Source organism: Netta rufina, assembly GCF_964035555.1.
Source record: "Netta rufina genome assembly, chromosome: 1".
NCBI lineage: Eukaryota > Metazoa > Chordata > Aves > Anseriformes > Anatidae > Netta > Netta rufina.
Window position 1 is genome coordinate 182,255 of NC_140123.1, and position 17,713 is coordinate 199,967.

At 68.2% G+C, this 17,713-nt stretch overlaps 4 protein-coding genes across 7 annotated transcripts; 3 read left to right on the forward strand and 1 right to left on the reverse strand.

The window, feature by feature from the left end:
* Positions 1-868: 868 nt before the first annotated feature.
* Positions 869-6,333, forward strand: TPP1 (tripeptidyl peptidase 1). Its single transcript, XM_084294675.1, has 13 exons — positions 869-912; positions 1,010-1,102; positions 1,171-1,310; positions 1,388-1,538; positions 2,043-2,164; positions 2,708-2,907; positions 3,124-3,322; positions 4,457-4,645; positions 4,787-4,859; positions 5,098-5,218; positions 5,332-5,490; positions 5,561-5,698; positions 6,127-6,333. The coding sequence occupies exons 1-13, from the start codon at positions 902-904 to the stop codon at positions 6,265-6,267; spliced, it is 1,737 nt and encodes a 578-aa protein (XP_084150801.1). The 5' UTR covers positions 869-901; the 3' UTR covers positions 6,268-6,333.
* Positions 6,334-6,528: 195 nt separating this feature from the next.
* TAF10 (TATA-box binding protein associated factor 10) lies at positions 6,529-8,302 on the forward strand (the record flags this gene model as incomplete). Its single annotated transcript, XM_084294728.1, has 5 exons — positions 6,529-6,727; positions 6,953-7,110; positions 7,180-7,244; positions 7,385-7,499; positions 8,143-8,302. 5 exons carry the CDS (start codon positions 6,529-6,531, stop codon positions 8,230-8,232), a joined length of 627 nt encoding a protein of 208 aa, XP_084150854.1. The 3' UTR covers positions 8,233-8,302.
* A 494-nt stretch (positions 8,303-8,796) lies between these two features.
* Positions 8,797-14,798, reverse strand: ILK (integrin linked kinase). Of its 2 annotated transcripts, XM_084294709.1 has the most exons (14): positions 14,644-14,798; positions 13,544-13,722; positions 13,310-13,409; positions 12,153-12,318; positions 11,843-11,938; positions 11,594-11,690; positions 11,398-11,481; positions 11,152-11,237; positions 10,746-10,855; positions 10,417-10,544; positions 10,060-10,181; positions 9,889-9,988; positions 9,669-9,799; positions 8,797-9,465 (listed from the first exon to the last, which is right to left on the reverse strand). In XM_084294709.1, exons 3-14 carry the CDS (start codon positions 13,396-13,398, stop codon positions 9,316-9,318), a joined length of 1,359 nt encoding a protein of 452 aa, XP_084150835.1. In that variant the 5' UTR covers positions 13,399-13,409; positions 13,544-13,722; positions 14,644-14,798; the 3' UTR covers positions 8,797-9,315. The 2 variants fall into 2 exon arrangements, with proteins under 2 accessions (XP_084150835.1, XP_084150834.1); XM_084294708.1 differs by lacking the exon at positions 13,544-13,722 and having other exon boundaries at positions 14,644-14,797.
* Positions 14,799-15,164: 366 nt separating this feature from the next.
* RRP8 (ribosomal RNA processing 8) lies at positions 15,165-17,702 on the forward strand. 3 transcript variants are annotated; one of them, XM_084294688.1, is made up of 5 exons: positions 15,165-16,182; positions 16,300-16,429; positions 16,910-17,016; positions 17,154-17,250; positions 17,460-17,702. In XM_084294688.1, the coding sequence occupies exons 1-5, from the start codon at positions 15,218-15,220 to the stop codon at positions 17,568-17,570; spliced, it is 1,410 nt and encodes a 469-aa protein (XP_084150814.1). In that variant the 5' UTR covers positions 15,165-15,217; the 3' UTR covers positions 17,571-17,702. The 3 variants fall into 3 exon arrangements, 1 of the variants encoding a protein (XP_084150814.1); XR_014618826.1 differs by having other exon boundaries at positions 16,797-17,250; positions 17,460-17,510; XR_014618827.1 differs by lacking the exon at positions 17,460-17,702 and having other exon boundaries at positions 16,797-17,016; positions 17,154-17,249.
* The last annotated feature ends 11 nt before the right edge of the window (positions 17,703-17,713 follow it).

Sequence of the window (17,713 nt, forward strand, 5' to 3'; positions counted from 1 at the left end):
AGAGCTCTCTTTAGCACTGGCAACAATTGCTTGAACTTTCCACAACCCCAAGACCACAAGTATCATGATACCACTTTTGTGATACTAATTAGGAGGGCTCCTAGTGTGGGAACAAGCATCCAGAGGAACAAGCGCAGGAAGCCGAGAGCTGCCGCTCCGCAGCGCCGGGAGCCAAGCGGCTGCCGGTGCCGGTGCCAGCTGGACGGGACAGCGGCCGCACCGCCCGCAGCCCTGCAGGGACACGGCCCCCCCGCCCCGCGCCCCCCCCCCGCCCTCCCCGCACCCGCGGCTGTGCCGGGCCCCCGCGCGCAGCCGGGCGGCAGCGGTGCGAACGCAGCCGGGGCCGGGCGGCCGCGGCCCGGGACGCGGAGGGGACGCAGCCGCCTCCTGCCGCTGCCCCCGCAGGGGTTCCGGCGGCTGCCCCGGCCCCGGCCCCGGCCGCACCTTCCCGGCCCGCTCCTGCCCCGCGCCCCGAGGTCGCTCCCCGCCTCCAGCCCCGTCCCTGCAGCGGGGCTCCGGCACTCCCGGGGGGCCCCGACCCCCCCCGCCAGCGGCCCGGCCCCGGGGGCTGGGCAGGGCCCGTCGCGTTCCGGCCACGCCCCCCCCGGAGCCCCCCGCCCCGCACGGAGCCCGCAGCCGGGACCCGCCCGCCCCGCACGGGCCCGGCCCGAGGCAGCCGCCGCCGCCGCCCGCGCCCAGGGACCGGCCCCGAGCCGCCTCCGCGGCGGCCCCGCGGGACCCTGAGGGCGGCCCGCGACGGGGGGCAGGGCCCCGGGACCGGCACCGGCACCGGGACCGCGCCCAGAGCCCGCCCCCGGCCCCGCCCCCCCGGCGGCGGCCTCCCCACGTGAGCGGCCGTCACGCGCCCCGCGCCGCACACGTGACCGGGCGCAGCGGCGGGATGGCGCGGCGGTAACGGGGGCGCGGGGCCGGGGGCGGGGGGGCGGCCCCGGGGCTCCCCGTCGCGGCGGGGCTCCGCGGCCGCCCGGCACTGACGGCCCCGCCGCAGGTGCGGGGCGCTGCCCGCCGTGCTGTGCCTGTGCGCGGCCGCCTGGAGCTGCTGCGCCGCGGGGGTGGCCCCGGAGCGGGACCAGCCGTGCCGGTAGGTGGGGGCTCGGCCGGGGCGCGGGGCCCGGTGCCCGGTGCCCGTCGCTCACGGCCCGCCCGCAGCCCGCCCCCCGGCTGGGCCCCCGCCGGCCGCGTGAGCCCCGAGCACGACGTGCAGCTGACGCTGGCGCTCCGGCAGCAGGGCAGGGCCCGCCTCGCCCGCCTCGTCCGCGCCGTGTCGGACCCGCGCTCGCCGCGATACGGTAACGGCCCCGCGCCCCTGGCCCGCCGTGTGCCCGGCCCCCGGGCAGGGTGCCCTGAGCCCGCCGTGTGCCCGCAGGCCGGTTCCTGTCCCTGGAGCAGCTGCGGGACCTTGTCCAGCCGTCGCCCGCCACGCTGATGACGGTGCTGAAGTGGCTGCGGGGGCACGGCGTGGAGAGCTGCAGCAGCGTCGCCACCCTCGATTTCCTGCAGTGCCACATGCCCGCGAGGTGAGCCCCGGGCAGCGCCGGGCCCTGCTGCGGTGGCTGTGTCTTGCCTGCCAAGATGGGAGAAGCCAGACCCTGCCCTGCGGGCTGGGACGTCCCCTGGCCCCCATGGTGCAGGCGAGCGGCAGGGGGCTGAGCCCCCCTTCTGCGTGGGCTGTGGGTGCTCTGTGGCCAAGAGCTGGCTGCTGCCGTGCAGCCCTGGTGCTGGGGGAGCTGCAGCCCGATGGCTTGGAACATTGGGGGCCAGGTGCACACATGTGATAGGTGCTCAGGCCAGCCCACGCCTCCTCTTGCCCGCTTTTGGGGTCGCAGTACACACACAGTGGGTGAGGTGCGGAGTGCTCTTTGCTTCATAAGGTCAGCTGTGCTGATGGGAAGGGGCGCTCGTCCCTGTCTCCTCCTGGCAGCAAGCGGGGTGCAAAAGGGAAGCAGGGATGGGCACGGGTGGCCAGGCTGGCAGCGGTTGTGGCGTGAGCCCCTGTGTGTGGGGCTGTCCCTGTGTTGCAGCACGGCGGAGCGCCTCTTGCCTGGGGCTGAATTCCACCGGTACCTGAAGGACCAGCGCAGCGTTGTGCGCTCCCCGCTGCCTTACACCATCCCCAAGGATCTGGCTGAGCATGTTGACTTCGGTACGGTATGCATAGGGGTTCAGGCGGCCCAGAGCTTGTGCTGCCTCAGGTACAGGTGCGAGGTCGAACATTGCCCAGCCAGGAGGGGCCACCTCAGCACCTCAGAGGATGGTGTGGCCGGCCCTCTGCCTATGGTCTCAGCTGACCTGGACCCTCCTGAGGAGATCTGTGCCCAGGGTCTGGGCAGGCAGTGTCCAAAGTCTGTGTTTTTTTAATAGTGCTCTCGGCCCTGGGTGCTCAGTGCTGTGCGTGTGGGTGTCTGTGGGTGTGCAGCTGCCTCTGGGGTGGGAACGCTCCTCACATGAGGAAACCACAGTCATTGCACAATGAGAGCGGGGGTGTCAAGTGGTGACAGTGGCTCAGCAGTGGGGTAATGGAGCTGAGCAGCCTGGGAGCACCTCTGGGGACTGGGGAGGCACCCAAAGGTGTGGTCTCTGGTCAGGTGCATCCCTGCGGGCAGGGAGGGGGAGCAGGGGGCTATTGCTGAGTCCTGCCAGAGCACCAGGCCCTGGCACCTGCTGCTTCTCCTTACGTGCGCATCAGTGGGTGGCCTGCATCGGTTCCCTGCGGAGAGGAACGTGGTCAGCAGAGCCTGGGCCAAGGAGCAAGCAGAGCCAGGACAGCCCCATGGACAGAGAGCGGCTTTCCACCTGGGGGTGACGCCGTCCGTCATTCGGAAGAGATACAACATGACGGGAGGAGACGTTGGGCTGCTGCCAAACAACAGCCAGGCCTGCGCCCAGGTAACTGCTCCCAAAGCTGGTGGGGGCAGAGGCCTGCAGGCCTGGGAGTGCGGCGCCTTGGGGCTCCTCCAGCACTTGGCTGGTCTGGTCTTCCAGGACGCTGCAGGGAGGCTTCCGCAGCTGTGGGAGCACCGTGGGGCTGGCATTTCACACGCATGCTGAGCCAGCTTTCCAAGTTGGGAAAGAAATCTTAGTGTCCCTCCTTGTCCCCCCCAGTTCTTGGAACAGTACTTCCACCAGGCTGACCTGGCTGAGTTCATGCAGCTCTTTGGCAGCAGCTTTGCCCACCACTCCAAGGTCGACCAAGTTGTTGGGCACCAGGGCTGGGGCAAGGCTGGGCTGGAGGCCAGCCTGGACGTGGAATACATCATGAGCACGGGTGCCAACATTTCCACGTGGGTCTTCAGCAATGCAGGTACTGATCCCGTGTCAGAGTTGGTCTGCTCTGCCCTGTGACCACTTCCGTGCATCCCGCTTGCTGTGGCACTGACACATCAGGCTGCTCTTTAGGGAAGTGCTTGCTCTCTGCCAGGCACGTAATGGGCTGCATTCAACCCGTCTGGTACCCGTCACAGGGGCACACTGGGTGCAGTACAGTGCTTTCACAGCTGCTGTGGGCATGTAGCATGTGGGCTTCCAGAGCTGGAGCTGGTTTCAGGGCTGTCAGGGGATTCATCTTGATTTCTATAGCTGCTTTTGGACACATGAACTTATAGCATCCACAGCATCCTGCAACAAGGACTTCCATGCCCTGTGTAAAGCAGTCATCTTACTATGCTGCCTTCCCACAGAGAGAGAGATGATCTCTTGCCAGTGAATCTGACAGTAGAGTGGATAAAGGAGAGTGAGGCAGTTTGAGGAATATAGGTTGCAAACCAGCCTGCACAAAAATAGCTGCTACACTGCAGGATAAAGTGTGATCTGTCCAGATCAGAAGCTGCCTGGCTGGAGACAGAGCACACTTAGGACTGCTGGCTCTGTCGTCCTGGTGGTGAAGTCTACCAATGAAAGCTGCTTGGCTTTGGCTTCCACGTGTGCGGTGCCTGTGGTGTGGGAAGGGGGCAGAGAGACCCCTCTGGGCCGCTGTGAGGCAGCAGGAGTCGCCGAGGCCTCGCACTCCTTGCTGCATGGAGAGAAACAGGAAGGGACCTGGGCAGGGGGAGGTGAACTGGCGTCCTGCCGCTCTGGGGTATGTGGTTAAGGGCAGAGGGCCCAGAGCTTGGCTGAGCCTTGGGCTTTGTCACTGCCTGGAGCTGAGGGTGGCTACAGCCCTGCGGAAGGTGTTTAGAGGAGTGAGTGAACGCAGGCATCATGCTGTGGGTGCCACGCTTTGACCAGAGCCATGGGCAGAGCTAGCCATCCCTGCTGTCAGCCGTGCTGCCATCGCCCCTGCTACCAGCAGGAGCTCACAAGTGTTCAGATGCTCCGTGCTGCATGTCTGTGCTCTGCAGGCAGGGATAGGGGCCGGCAGGACCTCCAGCTCCTGCTGGTGCTGCTGAGGCAGGGTAGCTCCTGCCACTCCACTGGACCAGCCCCTTTGTCTCTGCAGGGCGGCATGAAAGCCAGGAGCCCTTCCTGGCCTGGCTGCTGCTGCTCAGCAACATGTCATCGCTGCCGTGGGTGCACTCCGTCAGCTATGGGGATGATGAGGACAGCCTGTCGTCGGCCTACCTGCAGCGTGTGAACGTGGAGTTCATGAAGGCGGCTGCCCGTGGCCTGACTGTGCTGTTTGCCTCGGGTGCGTGGTGCTGTTGGGGTGACATGGCTGTGCGTGGGGTGGGTGCACGGGCTGCTGCCAGGACCCCGCGGGGAGGCAGGAGCTTTCTCCCTGCCCGGGGGGCAGCCTGTGGGCCACCACCTCACCCGTTTCTGCTGTCAGGTGATGATGGTGCTGGTTGCAGGAGAGTGCCAGGGGGGAACCACACTTTCCGGCCCAGCTTCCCAGCCTCGAGGTAACCATGGGGTGGTCTGTGAGGGTCTGCACTGACCTGGCTGGTGCCAGGAGCTGCTGTCTGCTCTTCCACCTTGGCCTGCAGCTGGGCTGCTGCAAATGCTGTTCGTGAGCACTGTGGGGGCTCAGGACAGCTGCATGGTGGGATGGGGTGGAAGGTGGCAGGCCTTGAGGTGGGGGCTGAGCAGCTCCTGGCGGGGCTGCTGTGTGCTTGCCCCCCAAGCCTGCCTGTCCCACAGCCCCTACGTGACCACCGTGGGTGGGACGTCCTTCAAGAACCCCTTCCTGGTGACCGCGGAGGTGACGGACTACATCAGCGGCGGGGGCTTCAGCAACGTCTTCCCCATGCCCGATTACCAGGTGCGGGGTCGCAGTTGCGCGGGGCTGGGTGGGGGCACCGCGGGCGGCCGGGGTCGGGGACCGGGGGCTGGGGTCGGGTCGCGCCGGAGCCCTTCCCTCCGCTGTGTCCCCAGGCCGCGGCGGTGAGGAGCTTCCTGCGCTCGGCTGCCAAGCTGCCCCCCAGCTCCTACTACAACAGCAGCGGCCGCGCCTACCCCGACCTGGCCGCGCTCTCGGACAACTACTGGGTGGTGACGAACCGCGTGCCGCTGCCCTGGGTGTCGGGCACCTCGGTACGGGGCGGGCGGGGCCCCGCGCGCGGTGCCGGCGGCCCGGGGCTGAGCCGGGCGCTGCCTCCCGCAGGCGTCCACGCCGGTGGTGGCGGGCATGCTGGCGCTCGTCAACGACCGGCGGCTGCAGCGCGGCCAGGGGCCCCTCGGCTTCGTCAACCCCGCGCTCTACCAGCTGCGGGAGCGCGGCCACGGGGAGGCCCTCTACGATGTGAGCGGGGCGGGGGGGAATGGGGGCAAAGGGGGGGGGAATGGGGGGAAAGAGGGGAAGGGGGGCACGGGGGGGATGGGGGGAATGGGGAGGACGGGGGGGGAATGGGGGAGTTGGGGGCGGATGGGAGGGGGATGGGGGGGGGATGGGGGGAGGTTGGGAGGGGTTGGAAGGATGGGGGGGTCGGGTGGGGGACAGAGGGGGATGGGGGAGACGGGGGGGTGGGGGGGACACAGGGGTGTTGGGGGTGTGCGGGGGGGCGCTGAGGGGGTGCCGTGAGGCACGGGGCAGGGCGGCGCTGGGGCCGTGCCCGGGGGCGGGGGGGGCTCGGGGGAGGTGGGGGGGCGGTGGTGCTGGGGGCCGGGCTGTCCCCGTGGGGCGGGGGCCCCGGGTGCGCGGTCGCGGTGCCCGCCCTGACGCCCCCGCAGGTGACGCAGGGCTGCCACCTCTCCTGCCTGGACGGCGCGGTGCAGGGACAGGGCTTCTGCGCCGGCCCCGCCTGGGACCCGGTCACCGGCTGGGGCACCCCCAACTTCCCCCGCCTGCTGCGCGCCCTGCTCGAGGCCTGAGGGGGGCGGGGCGGTGCGGGGCGGGGCGGCTCCAGTAAAGGCCCCGCGGCAGCGGCGCGGCCCCTCCGAGCGCGTCTGCCTGTCTGTGTGCGCCGCCAGGGGGCGCGGGGCCAATGGGGAGCGGCGGGGGCGGGGCCGGCGGGGCGGCGGGGCCAATGGGGAGAGCGGGCGGCGGGGCCGGTGGGGCGGCGGGGCCAATGGGGCGGCGCGCCGCGCGCAGGCGCGGGGCTGAAGGCGGCCGGCGTCGCTCGGCGGCGGGCGATGAGCGGCAGCGCCGAGGCCGACCCCGCGCCCGCGGCCCCGGCCGCCCCGGCGCCGCCCGCCCCCGCGCCCGCCCCCGCCGCCGACAACAAGCCCAGCCCGGCCGCGGGCGGCAGCGGCGTCCCGGGGGCGCCCCCGGGCGCGGTGGGCGGCGCGGCGCGGGGAGCTGAGGGCGGCGCGGCCGCCGGGAGGGGACCGGGTGAGCGCGGGGGGGGGGGGGGAGGGGGTGGAGCGGCCGGGGCCAAGGGGCCAAGGGGGAGCGGGGCTGGGGCTCGGCGGGGGGCGGGCGGGGGTGCGGGGCCGGGCCGCGGCTGCCGGACGGTTCCCCCCCGGCTCCCCCCCGGTTCCGGTGAGCGCGGCCCCGTCCGCAGCCGCGGGGCAGCCCCGGGTGGGGGCGGCGGTGGCTGAGTGCCTCTGCCCGCAGCGCCCGTGTCGGCGGCCGTGGCCGCGGCCCCGTCCGAGGGGGCGATGTCCAACGGCGTGTACGTGCCGCCCAGCGCCGCCAACGGGGACGTGAAGCCGGTGGTGTCCACCACGCCGCTCGTGGACTTCCTGATGCAGCTGGAGGACTACACGCCCACGGTACGCGGGAGGCCGGCGGGGCGGGGGCGGGCAGCGGGCGGCCGGGCTGCTGACATCTCTCCCGCGCAGATCCCGGACGCCGTCACCGGCTATTACCTCAACAGAGCGGGCTTCGAGGCCTCCGACCCACGCATGTGAGTGGTGGGGGGTGCGGTGGTGCGGCCCTGGGGACCCCCGTGGGGTCGGATGGCCGGGGGGCCCTGCAGGAATCCCCTCGTCCCCATGGTGCACGGTGCTCCCCATCTGATGTTGTCACTTCTTTCCTGCGTGGTAGCATCCGTTTGATCTCCCTGGCCGCACAGAAGTTTATTTCTGACATTGCCAACGATGCGCTGCAGCACTGCAAGATGAAGGGAACAGCCTCAGGCAGCTCCCGCAATAAGAGCAAGGTGAGAGGAAGTGGGAACGGCTGCATGGGTGAGGGAGAGCATCCTCTCCTGGGGCTGCAGGACCTAAATGTTCTTCCATCAAACGTGGCTGTTGTAAACATCTTTGACTCCTGCCCCCAAAAGGTCAACGTGTACTGATGAGTAAGGGCTCTGCTGTTGGGAAGGGACTCTGCTGAGAAAAGGAGGCGGGCAGTGGAATGCACAGGGCATGCCCTGAAGGCCCTGCAGAAACGTGCGGGTAGCTGTGCGTGGTCAGACTGAGGGCCACCTAGCCCTGTCGCCTGCTCTGACAGGGACCAGACTGGTGTGTAGGGAGGAAGTGTGGAGAAATAGTTTCTGGGAATTCTCACATTCACTATCTATTTGTGGTTCAGGGGCTTCATGACAGCCACGTAATTCATCTTCATAGCGTTGGGAAATGCTCAGCATGTTTCTCTGCAACTGGGTGCAAAGCACATGAAACCTACAGTAGTTAAATGCTGGTCAATGCCCCAGCCACTGTTCTGTAGCTGCTTCTGGGAACTGTGCAGGTACAGGTTGCCACAGCTTGTAGGAGAAAAATCGTAAACCAACAAGAGTCTGAGGAATGCCAGGCAGCAGAAGTTGTCCTTGCTGTGACTGATGTTACTCATTGTCCCTTCAGGATAAGAAGTACACGCTGACCATGGAGGACCTGACACCAGCACTCGCGGAATACGGCATCAATGTGAAAAAGCCACATTACTTCACATAAAGACTGAGGAATTGTCTCTGGGAACTTTTTTTAGGGTTGCTTCTGTGCCATTAAACAGCTGGGTAGTCTTTTTTTTTTTTTTTTTTTTTTTTGGAAAGACACCTTGTTTCATGCCCATGTGCTAATGCCCTGCCTGCAGTAAGTGAAACAGTGTTGTCTGGCCTGCAAGAGCTTCTCTTACTGCACCAACAGAAGTTGGTCCTGTGCCTTTGGAAGCTGATGCAGAGAGCTGCTGGCTGTGGGATACAGCAAAGAGAGAGACTCCAGCTGCACCTTTCCTGGAGGGCTCAGCCAAGGCACTGCAGGGAATCAGGCATGGTGGGAATAGATGTACCCAACCCTCTTCATTTCTTTCTCCCTAGCGCTGCTCTTCTTTCTTAAGCGGAATGCTCAGGGACCTGCATGGATGCTACTGCAGCTGTAGCCAGTCTCGTCTTGCCCCAGCACCAGAGGAGATTTGACGTGGGAGCAGCTGCAGGGCCTAGGGCTCTGCAGACTGCTAGGCAACCCTTGCCTCAATGCCCCCCCCCCCCTTACACAACAGCCTGCACAAGTACGCACCCCTCTGCCAGCAGGCAGTTTTCATAACAAATGTTTATTTCAGATGCTGGCGGCTTTTCCATGTGGCCTGGATGGAAACGATAAAAAGTGAAGCGCGAAGCTGGGGTGGTGCTGGGCGCAAACAGGCAAGCTTCACCCCACTGTCCTTAGCAGGGACGAGCACCAGGGCTGGGCATTGTCTGGGGGGGTGAGCTGCTCTGGGCCAGGGAGGGCAGGGTGGCTGTGCAGCGCAGCCCGGCCTCGTGGGCAGCAGAGCCCAGCCGCACTCGGTGCCCTGGGCCAGGCCCCCCACTCAGTCTGCCCACAGCTGCCAGGGAGGGTGGAGGTGCTGCCATAGATTGGTTCTACAGAGCCCAAAGCCTGCAGAGTGGCTCCAGGGAAGGCAGCGTTGTCTGTACCGTGTCCGTGGCTGGCTCAGGGGGAGGGGCAGTCCCTGCTCCGCCTTGGCTCTGGGGTTAAAGGCACTTGGGGGTGGCGGGGAAGGGAGCATGGCAGCATCGGGTGGCTGGGAGGCACCTCCCTCTACTTGTCCTGCATCTTCTCCAGGATGGGCACTATCATGTCAAACTTTGGACGCTTGGCTGGGTCCTCATTCATGCAGATCTTCATCAGCTTACAGATGTGTGGGGAGATGCCGGGTGGGATGGTTGGACGTAGCCCCTCCAGTGCCACCTGGAAGCAAAGCAGGGCAGAGCAGGATCAGAAATTCAGACCGAGCCCTGCCTTTGACAGTTGTGTGGGTACCTCAGGGCAGAGTGCTGCCAGGCTCGCCTCTGTTGGGCCCTGCCTCCTCATCCCTGCTGGTGGCTGTAGGCCCAGTTATGCCCTGGCTGATCTGGTTTGGACTGGTGCAATTTAACCAGCCCTTTCCTCACCTTCATGCCTATCTCCATGTTGGACAAGTCTGCAAATGGCACCTCGCGGGTCACCAGCTCCCACAGCAGCACTGCGAAGCTCCACATGTCAGCTGAGCGCCTGTTAATTTCCTCAGGCTTCTTCTGCAAGGCTGCAGGGAATCCAGCACAGGAGGCTCATCAGAGCAGAGGGTGAGGAAAGGGGCAAGCATCAGGAGGGGCCTGACTACCTGGCACTCACCTTCTGGTGCCACCCAGGCTGGTGCATACATCCTCCCTGGGCACTGGAAGGAGAACTTCACATCAGCCATGCTGATCCTCGCAGTCATGTCCTCGTCGATCTGAGGAGAGAGCGAGGGTTATAGCAGCCCACACATCCCCGTCTGCAAGGGCGTTCAGCACTGGCACTCACCATGATGCTGCGGCTGTTGAGGTGGTGGCGTGGGATGAGAGGCTCCAGCGTGTGCAGGAAGGCCATGCCTCGTGCAATGTCAAAGGCAAATTTCACCGCCTGCATCTGGTCCACCACGAAGTCTGCAGGGAAGGAGGTGGCATCAGGGTCACTGAGGAAGGGGTGCTGCACATGTGGGCAGCGAGTGGCAATGCCAGTGCTTGGACTGAGTGTGTGGAAGGCACGCGGGCTGCAGACGGAACTCCTCCCATGCCCAGGAAGGGTCCCTGCTGCTGCCCCAAACGTATGGAGAAGCAGCTCCCCAAGGACAGTGGGACTAGTCTCTGCCCCAGCTCTGTCACCCCCGTCAGCACTCACTTGTCCCCTCGTGTAATACGTTGTAGAGGGATCCATAGGGCATCCAGTGGCTGATGACAATGGGGTGAGGTGCTGGGGGGGACTGGCAGGCACCCAGCACTGGCAGCACGTTGGGGTGAGAGAAGATCCTGCAAGAGAAGTGACAGCCCTGAAACCAGGGGTGCTACCCACGCCCCCGGCTCCTGCCTTGCTCTGCTCCATCTTCCTGGGGGCTCCTCACACCCACCAGCCTCTGCTCTCTGGTGGGCCCCTGCCTATCTCCCGCCCCACTGGGGATGATGCCCACCCTCAAAGACCTTGGCTGCTTGGGAAACGATGCTGGCACTCACCGCAGCTTCGGGTACTCCTCATTGAAGTCTCGACTCTTCCGAGTTGTCCAGTCCCGGATTTTCAGCATTTTGATGACAATGTCGTTGCCTTGCCAGCGTCCTTTCCACAGCTGCAGACAGACAGGGGGACACTGTCACTGTGAGGGGTACGCGGTCCCTGAGCACCTGCTGGTTCTTCATGCAGGGCTGTGGGACCCACAGATCTCCTAGAACCAACACGCCCGCAGTGATGTGCAGTGAGTGTGACAAAGTATGTAAGGAAACTTGGGCAGGTGCCCTCTGTGTGGGCTGTCCCCATGCTCAGGCTTGGAAGCCCCCTGAGCAGTTGTGCCCCGGTTCTGCCCTACACAGCCAGCCAGGGGCTGGGGTGCAGCTGCTTGTCCTAGGGAGGTAACAACCTACGTACCTCTCCCGACTGGTTCTCATTGAGTTTTTGGCTCAAGCTCAGTTGTTTGAAGTCTATTCCAGCAAGTTTGTTGAGGGTCCCGTTTCCTGTAAGAAAAGGAGAGGCTCAGCCCGTGGCTGTGGGACCTTCCTCCTGCTGCTCCCTTGGGCCACAGAGGGCAGCAGCACCAGCGTGGTCCAGGCACTGCCACAGAGAGCCATGCCCCCACGGATCAGCACGCCCCACTAGGGAAGGCTCTGTCCTTACGGGGCCGTGTACGGGTCGTGCCCTTCCAGAAGGTGTCCTTGTAGGGGATCTTGGTCAGGCTCTGGCCCAGCTTCTCGGCACGCTCTGGAGAGAGATGAGGCGTTGGGCAGCACGAGTAGGATCCTGTGGGTGCTGAGCACAGGAGCTGCAGCAGGAGCCAGAGGCAGGTCCTAGGGACTGGATGGGAGCCCCCTACCTTTCAAGACATCCCGTAGCGGCGTCTTGGCTTTATCAGTGGGTGTCTCACCGTATTTGTTTGCAATGCTGACCAAGGCCCCGTTGCCCACTAGGTCCTGAGGGAGGAAAAAATGAGTACCTGCTGTTGCTGTCCTCTTCTCAGCCTCTGCCTATGCACCCAGACTCCTCCCTCACCCCTCCTCTCCCTCCCCATGCCCCCTCCTTGCCCTGGGCCCCTTCCTGCCTGTGTCCAGGTGCTGCTGCTCACCTCTGCCACCTGGTCATGTCCCCAGAAGCAGGCGTAGTGCAGAGGGGTGTTGCCATGCTCGTTCACGGCATTAATGTCTGCTTTGAACTGGATCAGCTGGGGGCAGGAAGACAGTGCTGGTAAACCTGGAGCGGGTCCCTTCCACCCCACACCTCGTCCTGGGGCAGGGCAGCAATGCCACCACAGCACAGCCCGGCTGCCAGGAGGGGGCTGAGGCTGGACAGGGGCTTCGTGGGGAAGGCTGCTCCAGGTCCCAGCGGGTGTGGGGATGGCGGGGCAGGGGCAGGGCAGGGCCTGGGGAGGCCGGTACCTTCTGCACAATGTCACGGTGGCCGTGGCTGGCAGCCAGGTGCAGCGGGGTGTCATCGCCACGGTTCATGACGTTGATGCGTGCTCCCCGCATGATGAGCATGTCGACCACATTGGAGCGGCCCTCGCGGCAGGCCCAGTGCAGGGGGCTGAAGCCGTGGTCATCCCTGAAGAGAGGGCAGTGAGGGTTCTGCCAGGCAGCCACAGCGCGTGGTTGCGAGCTCCTGACTGGGCAGGTAGGGCAGAGCCCTGCAGGCCTGCAGCACGCTGCAAGCGGGACAGCCCCAGCGGCACTCCTGCCCTGCCCCGTCCCCAGGAGGGCCCCCGCCAAGTCCCATCTTCCTCAGGGTTAAATCATCGAGAGGCTGGCAAGGGCTGGCTCCCCCCAGCCTCCACCTCCCCCCCCATCTGCTCGCAGCCATGCCTGGCCAAGTAAGGGAGGAGGCTCCAGCCAGGCCTTAAAAGGAGACTAGGGCCTGGCAGGCGGGGACGCTGCATCGCTGCATCCCCACCGCCACCAGCTCCGGCAGGGCAGAGCAGCCAGAGACAACCAGAACCTGCCTTCCCCCCCCCCCAGTCCCTGTCCCCACAGGACAGAGGTACCCCAGCACAGCCAGATGGAGCCCAAATGCCCCAGCAAGTGACCCCAGCTCCTCCAGGACATCCCAGTCTGGGATGTGTGCCTGGGATCCACTGGGAGTGGCTGTGAGACGCAGCCTAAGGGCACAGAAAGGCCCCTCTTCCCAGGAGGAGTTCAGCAGAGGTGCTGCCGTGGGACAGACGGCTGTGCCAGGCCTTCACCCAGCGGGCGGGCAGTGCTCGGGGCCACACGGCCCCGCAGGAGCTGCCCCAGGGCACCACGGGCAGGGCTGGCACAAGGTCGTGGCTGGGGACGGGGGATGCAGTCACCCAGATGCAGCAGCCACCCTGGGGCAGCGGGGGTCTCCCCAGCACCCCCGGCCTGCGGCTGGGAGCGGCAGTGGCCGAGGAAGCGGCCGGAGGATGTGCAGCCCTCATGCCTCTGCGATGCGGTAACTTCCTCCCGGCGGGGAGGAGCCGAATCCCACCCCCTCCCCTGGACACGGAGCGGAAACGAGTCCGGAGCTGCTCCAGCGCCCTTGGGCCTGGGCAGCCCCGGCACAGGTCCCCCCTGCTCACCCCTGGTTGAGGTCGTTCTCGGTGTTGTCCAGCCAGAGGCGCACGGCCACCGCGTTGCCCTCTCGGCACTGCGTGAAGATGTCGTCCATCGCGGCTCTTGCTGCAGAGAGGGGTTTGTAAGGGCACGGCGCCCTGCTGCAGCGCAGGGCTCTCTGCGTCTGCCCAGCCCTGGCACCCAGATGTTGCTTCCCACAGCCCCTCTGCCCCCTGGGGGCTAAGGACAGGAGCTCGCACCCCTCCTGGGCAGTCCCGAGGAAAGCTACAGGGCTGACGAAGACTGGGGATGGAGCTGGATGCGCAGCCAAAGGGGAAGCTCACGGCTGACTCCAGCGTCACGGCTGCCGCTCGCAGGAAGCGGGTTCAGCATCCACGGGCTTATCTGCGAGCCCAGGCAGCCCCGGTGCCCGCATCTCCTGCGGGGGGAGCAGAGCTGGAGGAGGTCCAGCACCGCCCCGCATGGGTCCCGCAGCTCCACAGAACCCTCGTCCCCCTGCTCCCAGCCAGGCCTGGCTGAGCTCGGCACAGCATCACCCTGAGGGACCCCCTCGCTCCCTCACATCCCCCTAACGACCGGACACCGCTGCCCCGAGCCGGGCAGGGAGCACCCGGGGCACCAAGCGGGGACCTGGGGCTGCCCCCGGCGAGTCCCGTGGCAGCGGCAGGCACAGGGGGAGCGCGGGGCCCTGCTGCGGGCAGCCCCCGGGGCTGGGGACCGTCCCCGAGGCCAGGCCCCCCGAGGGGCCGCGGTGCGGGCAGCGCATCCCAGCGGCTGCGGGGAGCCCCGGTCCCGCGGCTCCCAGGGGCTGCCCGCAGCGGGCGGCGCTGCCCCGGCCGGGTCCTCGCCCACCCCCGGAAGGGCCCCCGGGGTCGCCCCATCCCCACCTTCGCCCGCACCCCGCCGCCGCCCTCCTCCCTCCTCCCGGTCCCGGGTCCCTGCTCGTCCCGGGGCTGCGGCGCCCCCCCCGGCCCGGCCCCGCCCCGCCCGGCCCGGGGCTCCCCGCACCCCGCCGGGCCCCTCGCTCCCTGCGCTCCGCCCGCGGTTCCCGGCCCCGCGCCGCCGCCCCCGCCGCTCGTCGGACCGGGCCCCAGACCCGTGCCCGGCGCCGGCTGCCGGGGTCCCGCTCGTACCCCGCAGCCCCGGCCCCGCAGAACGAGCCCCGCAGCGGACCGGAGGCAGCGCCCCCCCCGGCGCCTCCCGCCCCGGGCCGGACCCCCCCGCCCCGCCCCGGCCCCGCTCTGCCCCGGCCCGGCCCGACCCCGCCCGGGCCCACCCGCGGCCCCGCCCGGCCCCCTCCCGTTGCGGCCCGGCCCCCGCCCGGCCCGGCCGCCCTTACCGGCTCCGGCGGCGGCGCTGGGCGGCGGTCGGCGGGCGCGGGACAGCGCGTGGGCTCCGCCCCGGGCCGCCGCCAGCGCCCCCTGCCGGGCAGCCGCCGGCCCGCACCGAGACCCCGCGGCGGGGCCGCGCCGGGAGCACGGCGCCGGGACGGGAGCGAGCGCCGGGAGCGCCGGGCGGGGAGCTGCGGGCGGCGGCACCGGGAGGGGCCTGGGGGGGGGCACCGGGAGCGGGCACCGGGCGGGGGCGGGGCCAACCGGGCAGGGGCGGGGCTAACTGGGCAGGGGCGAGGCGCACGTGTCGGTGGGCGGGGCTAACCGGACGGGGGGGTGGCCAACCGGGAGGGGGCGGGGCTAACTTGGCAGGGGCGGGGGCAACCGGGCAGGGGCGGGGGCGCGCGTGTCGGTGGGCGGGGCGAACCGTGCCGGGGCGGGGCTGCCGGGCCGCCCGTCCTCCCGGCCGCAGGGGGCGCCCTCCCGGCCGCGCTGCCGGCGCCGCTCTGGCCGCAGGCGCGGGGGGCTCCCGGCGCACGTGGGTTCGGTGCCGGGTCCCGGGGCTGCCGGCGGGCCCCGGCCATGTTCGCGGAGGAGGCCTGGGCCGAGGGGGCGGACGGCCTCGCGCCGGGCCGGGTCCCGCCGGTGAGGGGGGCCGGGGGGGGCCCGGCCGAGCCGCCCCGCGCTCCGCAGGCCCCCGGCGCAGCGGAGCGGAAGCGGCGCCAGCGGCTCCTGGCCACCCTGCAGCGCCTCGAGGCGGCGGCCGGGACCCGGCCGTGCCCGCCGGCGGACGGGCAGCCTGCGCGGAAGCGGCCCCGGAGGCGGCGGCAGGCCGCGGGGTGCCGGGCCGAGGCGGAGGGGCGGCCGGCGGGCAGCGCGGAGCCGGGGGCTGGGCGGGAGGCCGCGGGCGGCGGCGGTACCGGGCCGCCCTCCGGGGCGAGCGGGACTCGGGCGGCCGCCGGTAACGGGACCCCGGGCGCCCCGCGGGGATGCGGCGCTGGAGGTCGCGCGGCCGCGGAGCGGGACCGGAGCGGCGCCGAGAGCCGCCGCGCCGCGGTGCCCGCCCCCACGGGGCCCCCCGGGGTCCCGGCCGAGCCGCCCGCGGCCCGGCCCGCGCGGAGCTCGGAGGCGGAAAGGCCGGGGCCGGGGGCTTCGGCTGCGGGACCGGCACAGAGGCTGACTCGGCAGCAGTGGAAGAACAGGCAAAAGAACAAAAGGCGCCAGAATAAGCTCAAAGCGGGCGCTGGGGACGAGAAGGAGGCAGGCGTGGAAGCAGGCACGGGAGCGGCAGCTTCGGAGCTGCCTGCCCTGGAAGCAGCCCCTGCGGGGAGGTCGGCGGCCCTGCGTGCACGGATGGAGGAGCGGCTGCTCTCGGCCCGGTTCCGGTACATCAACCAGCAGCTCTACACTTCCAGCAGCCAGGAAGCTGTAAAGCTCTTCCAGAACGACCCCGAAGCTTTCCAAATCTACCACCGCGGCTTTGCTCAACAAGTGGGGCGCTGGCCGGAGAATCCCGTGGATCGCATCATCCGTTACTTGCGCCGGCGGTGAGTGTGGGAAGAGGCAGGGGCTCTGTGGAGGGCCAGGCCCAAGGCAGTCTCTGGTCTGAGCTGAGGTGGTGGGCAGGGCAGCGTTATCAGCCTGTGTTCTCTGCTTCTCCTCAGGCCAGCTTCTCTGGTCGTGGCAGATTTTGGATGCGGCGACTGCAAGATTGCGAACAGTGTCAGAAACAAGGTTCATTCTTTTGACCTGGTACCTCTCAGCCCGCTTGTCACTGTGTGCGACATGGCCAAGGTAGGGGGGCTGGGGCTGTGCCTGCGGTGCACTGAGCAATGAGGGTCCACGTTGTGCAGAGTAAGGGAGCCTCACACGTGCTCAGAGCCAGGGAGGTGCAGGGGAGGAGGCTGTGTGCGAGGGGTGGCAGAGCTGTGTGGCTCTCCAGGCTTGATGAGACGGCAGCGTGCACCCATGCGGATGTTCATGGTGGCTCGTGGCATTGAAGCTGCCTGTCGGGTTTCAGGGTGTACAGACTGAGGTGTCGAGTTGTGGGGGACAGAAGAAGGTGGTTGGGAGTATCAATGGGAGGGATGAGAACCTTGTGTGTGAGAAGGAGCGTGTGTTTGTTCTCATACGGGGGTACTGCTGTTTGTTCCTCCCACAGAGAAGGTGCTCGGGTAAATCTGAGAGCCATGGGAGTGCCAGAGAGAGGGACAAGCTGCCCGTCCCTGTTGCCATCCTCCCTTTGGGGCTGGTCTCTGTGTTGGTGTTTCATAGGTGCCTTTGGCAGCCGAGTCAGTGGACATTGCGGTTTTCTGCCTAGCGCTGATGGGCACCAACCTGCAGGAGATCCTGGAAGAGGCAAATCGTGTGCTGAAACAGGGGTAGGCAGAGATGTGCGTGCAGCTGGGGCTGGGTGCAGGGGCGAGCCCCAGGGATACAGATGGGTTATGGCGGGCAGTGAGGGGGGAGTCCAGGGGGTCTTGCAGTGCCACCCCTCACAGCGGAGCCGTTCCCGCAGCGGTACCCTGCTGGTGGCTGAGGTCGCCAGCCGCTTTGAGGACACGCGAGCCTTCATGACCGCCATGGCCCAGCTGGGATTCAAAAGCGTCTCCAAGGTGCGTCCCCGAGCACACCGGCTGCCGCAGGGCGCGTGAGGCTCCCCCGGGGGAACCGGGGAGCTCGGGGCAGAACCCGCGGGTCCCGGCAGCAGGGGCTCGGCCCGGCCTGGGGCTGGGGGGGCTGAGCCTGGGCGGTGACGGGGCTGGGGGCGAGGGGCCGGGGACACGCGGCCGCCCGTGACGCCGCGCCCCGCCGTGCCCCGCAGGACTTCTCCAGCCCCTTCTTCTTCCTGCTCGAGTTCTCCAAGGCGGCCCCGCCGCGCCCCCGGCCCTGCGCGGGGCTGCGCCTGCGGCCCTGCCGCTACAAGCGGCGCTGAGGGGCGGGGCCGCGCGGGGGGGCGGGGCTTCGGGGCCGGCCCCCGGCAGCGAGCGGGGCGGGGCCTGCGCGCCCCCGACCGGTGGGCGGGGCCGTGCCCGGTGCCTTCAGCCCGTGGGGCGGCGGGCCCCGCCCCGCGCACGC

Bases quoted from the DNA above. Each gene is read 5' to 3' on its own strand.
- TPP1 (XM_084294675.1), top strand. The intron at 3,323-4,456 runs GTACTGATCCCG...TTGTCTCTGCAG, and splicing joins GTGGGTCTTCAGCAATGCAG to GGCGGCATGAAAGCCAGGAG. The intron at 5,491-5,560 runs GTACGGGGCGGG...TGCCTCCCGCAG, and splicing joins CCTGGGTGTCGGGCACCTCG to GCGTCCACGCCGGTGGTGGC.
- ILK (XM_084294709.1), bottom strand. From the start codon at position 13,398: ATGGACGACATCTTCACGCAGTGCCGAGAGGGCAACGCGGTGGCCGTG. The intron at 11,238-11,397 runs GTAAGGACAGAG...CTTTTCTTACAG, and splicing joins CACGACCCGTACACGGCCCC to GAAACGGGACCCTCAACAAA. The intron at 9,466-9,668 runs GTGAGGAAAGGG...CTTTGCTTCCAG, and splicing joins ACATGGAGATAGGCATGAAG to GTGGCACTGGAGGGGCTACG.
- RRP8 (XM_084294688.1), top strand. From the start codon at position 15,218: ATGTTCGCGGAGGAGGCCTGGGCCGAGGGGGCGGACGGCCTCGCGCCG. The intron at 16,430-16,909 runs GTAGGGGGGCTG...GGTGTTTCATAG, and splicing joins CTGTGTGCGACATGGCCAAG to GTGCCTTTGGCAGCCGAGTC. The intron at 17,017-17,153 runs GTAGGCAGAGAT...CCGTTCCCGCAG, and splicing joins AATCGTGTGCTGAAACAGGG to CGGTACCCTGCTGGTGGCTG.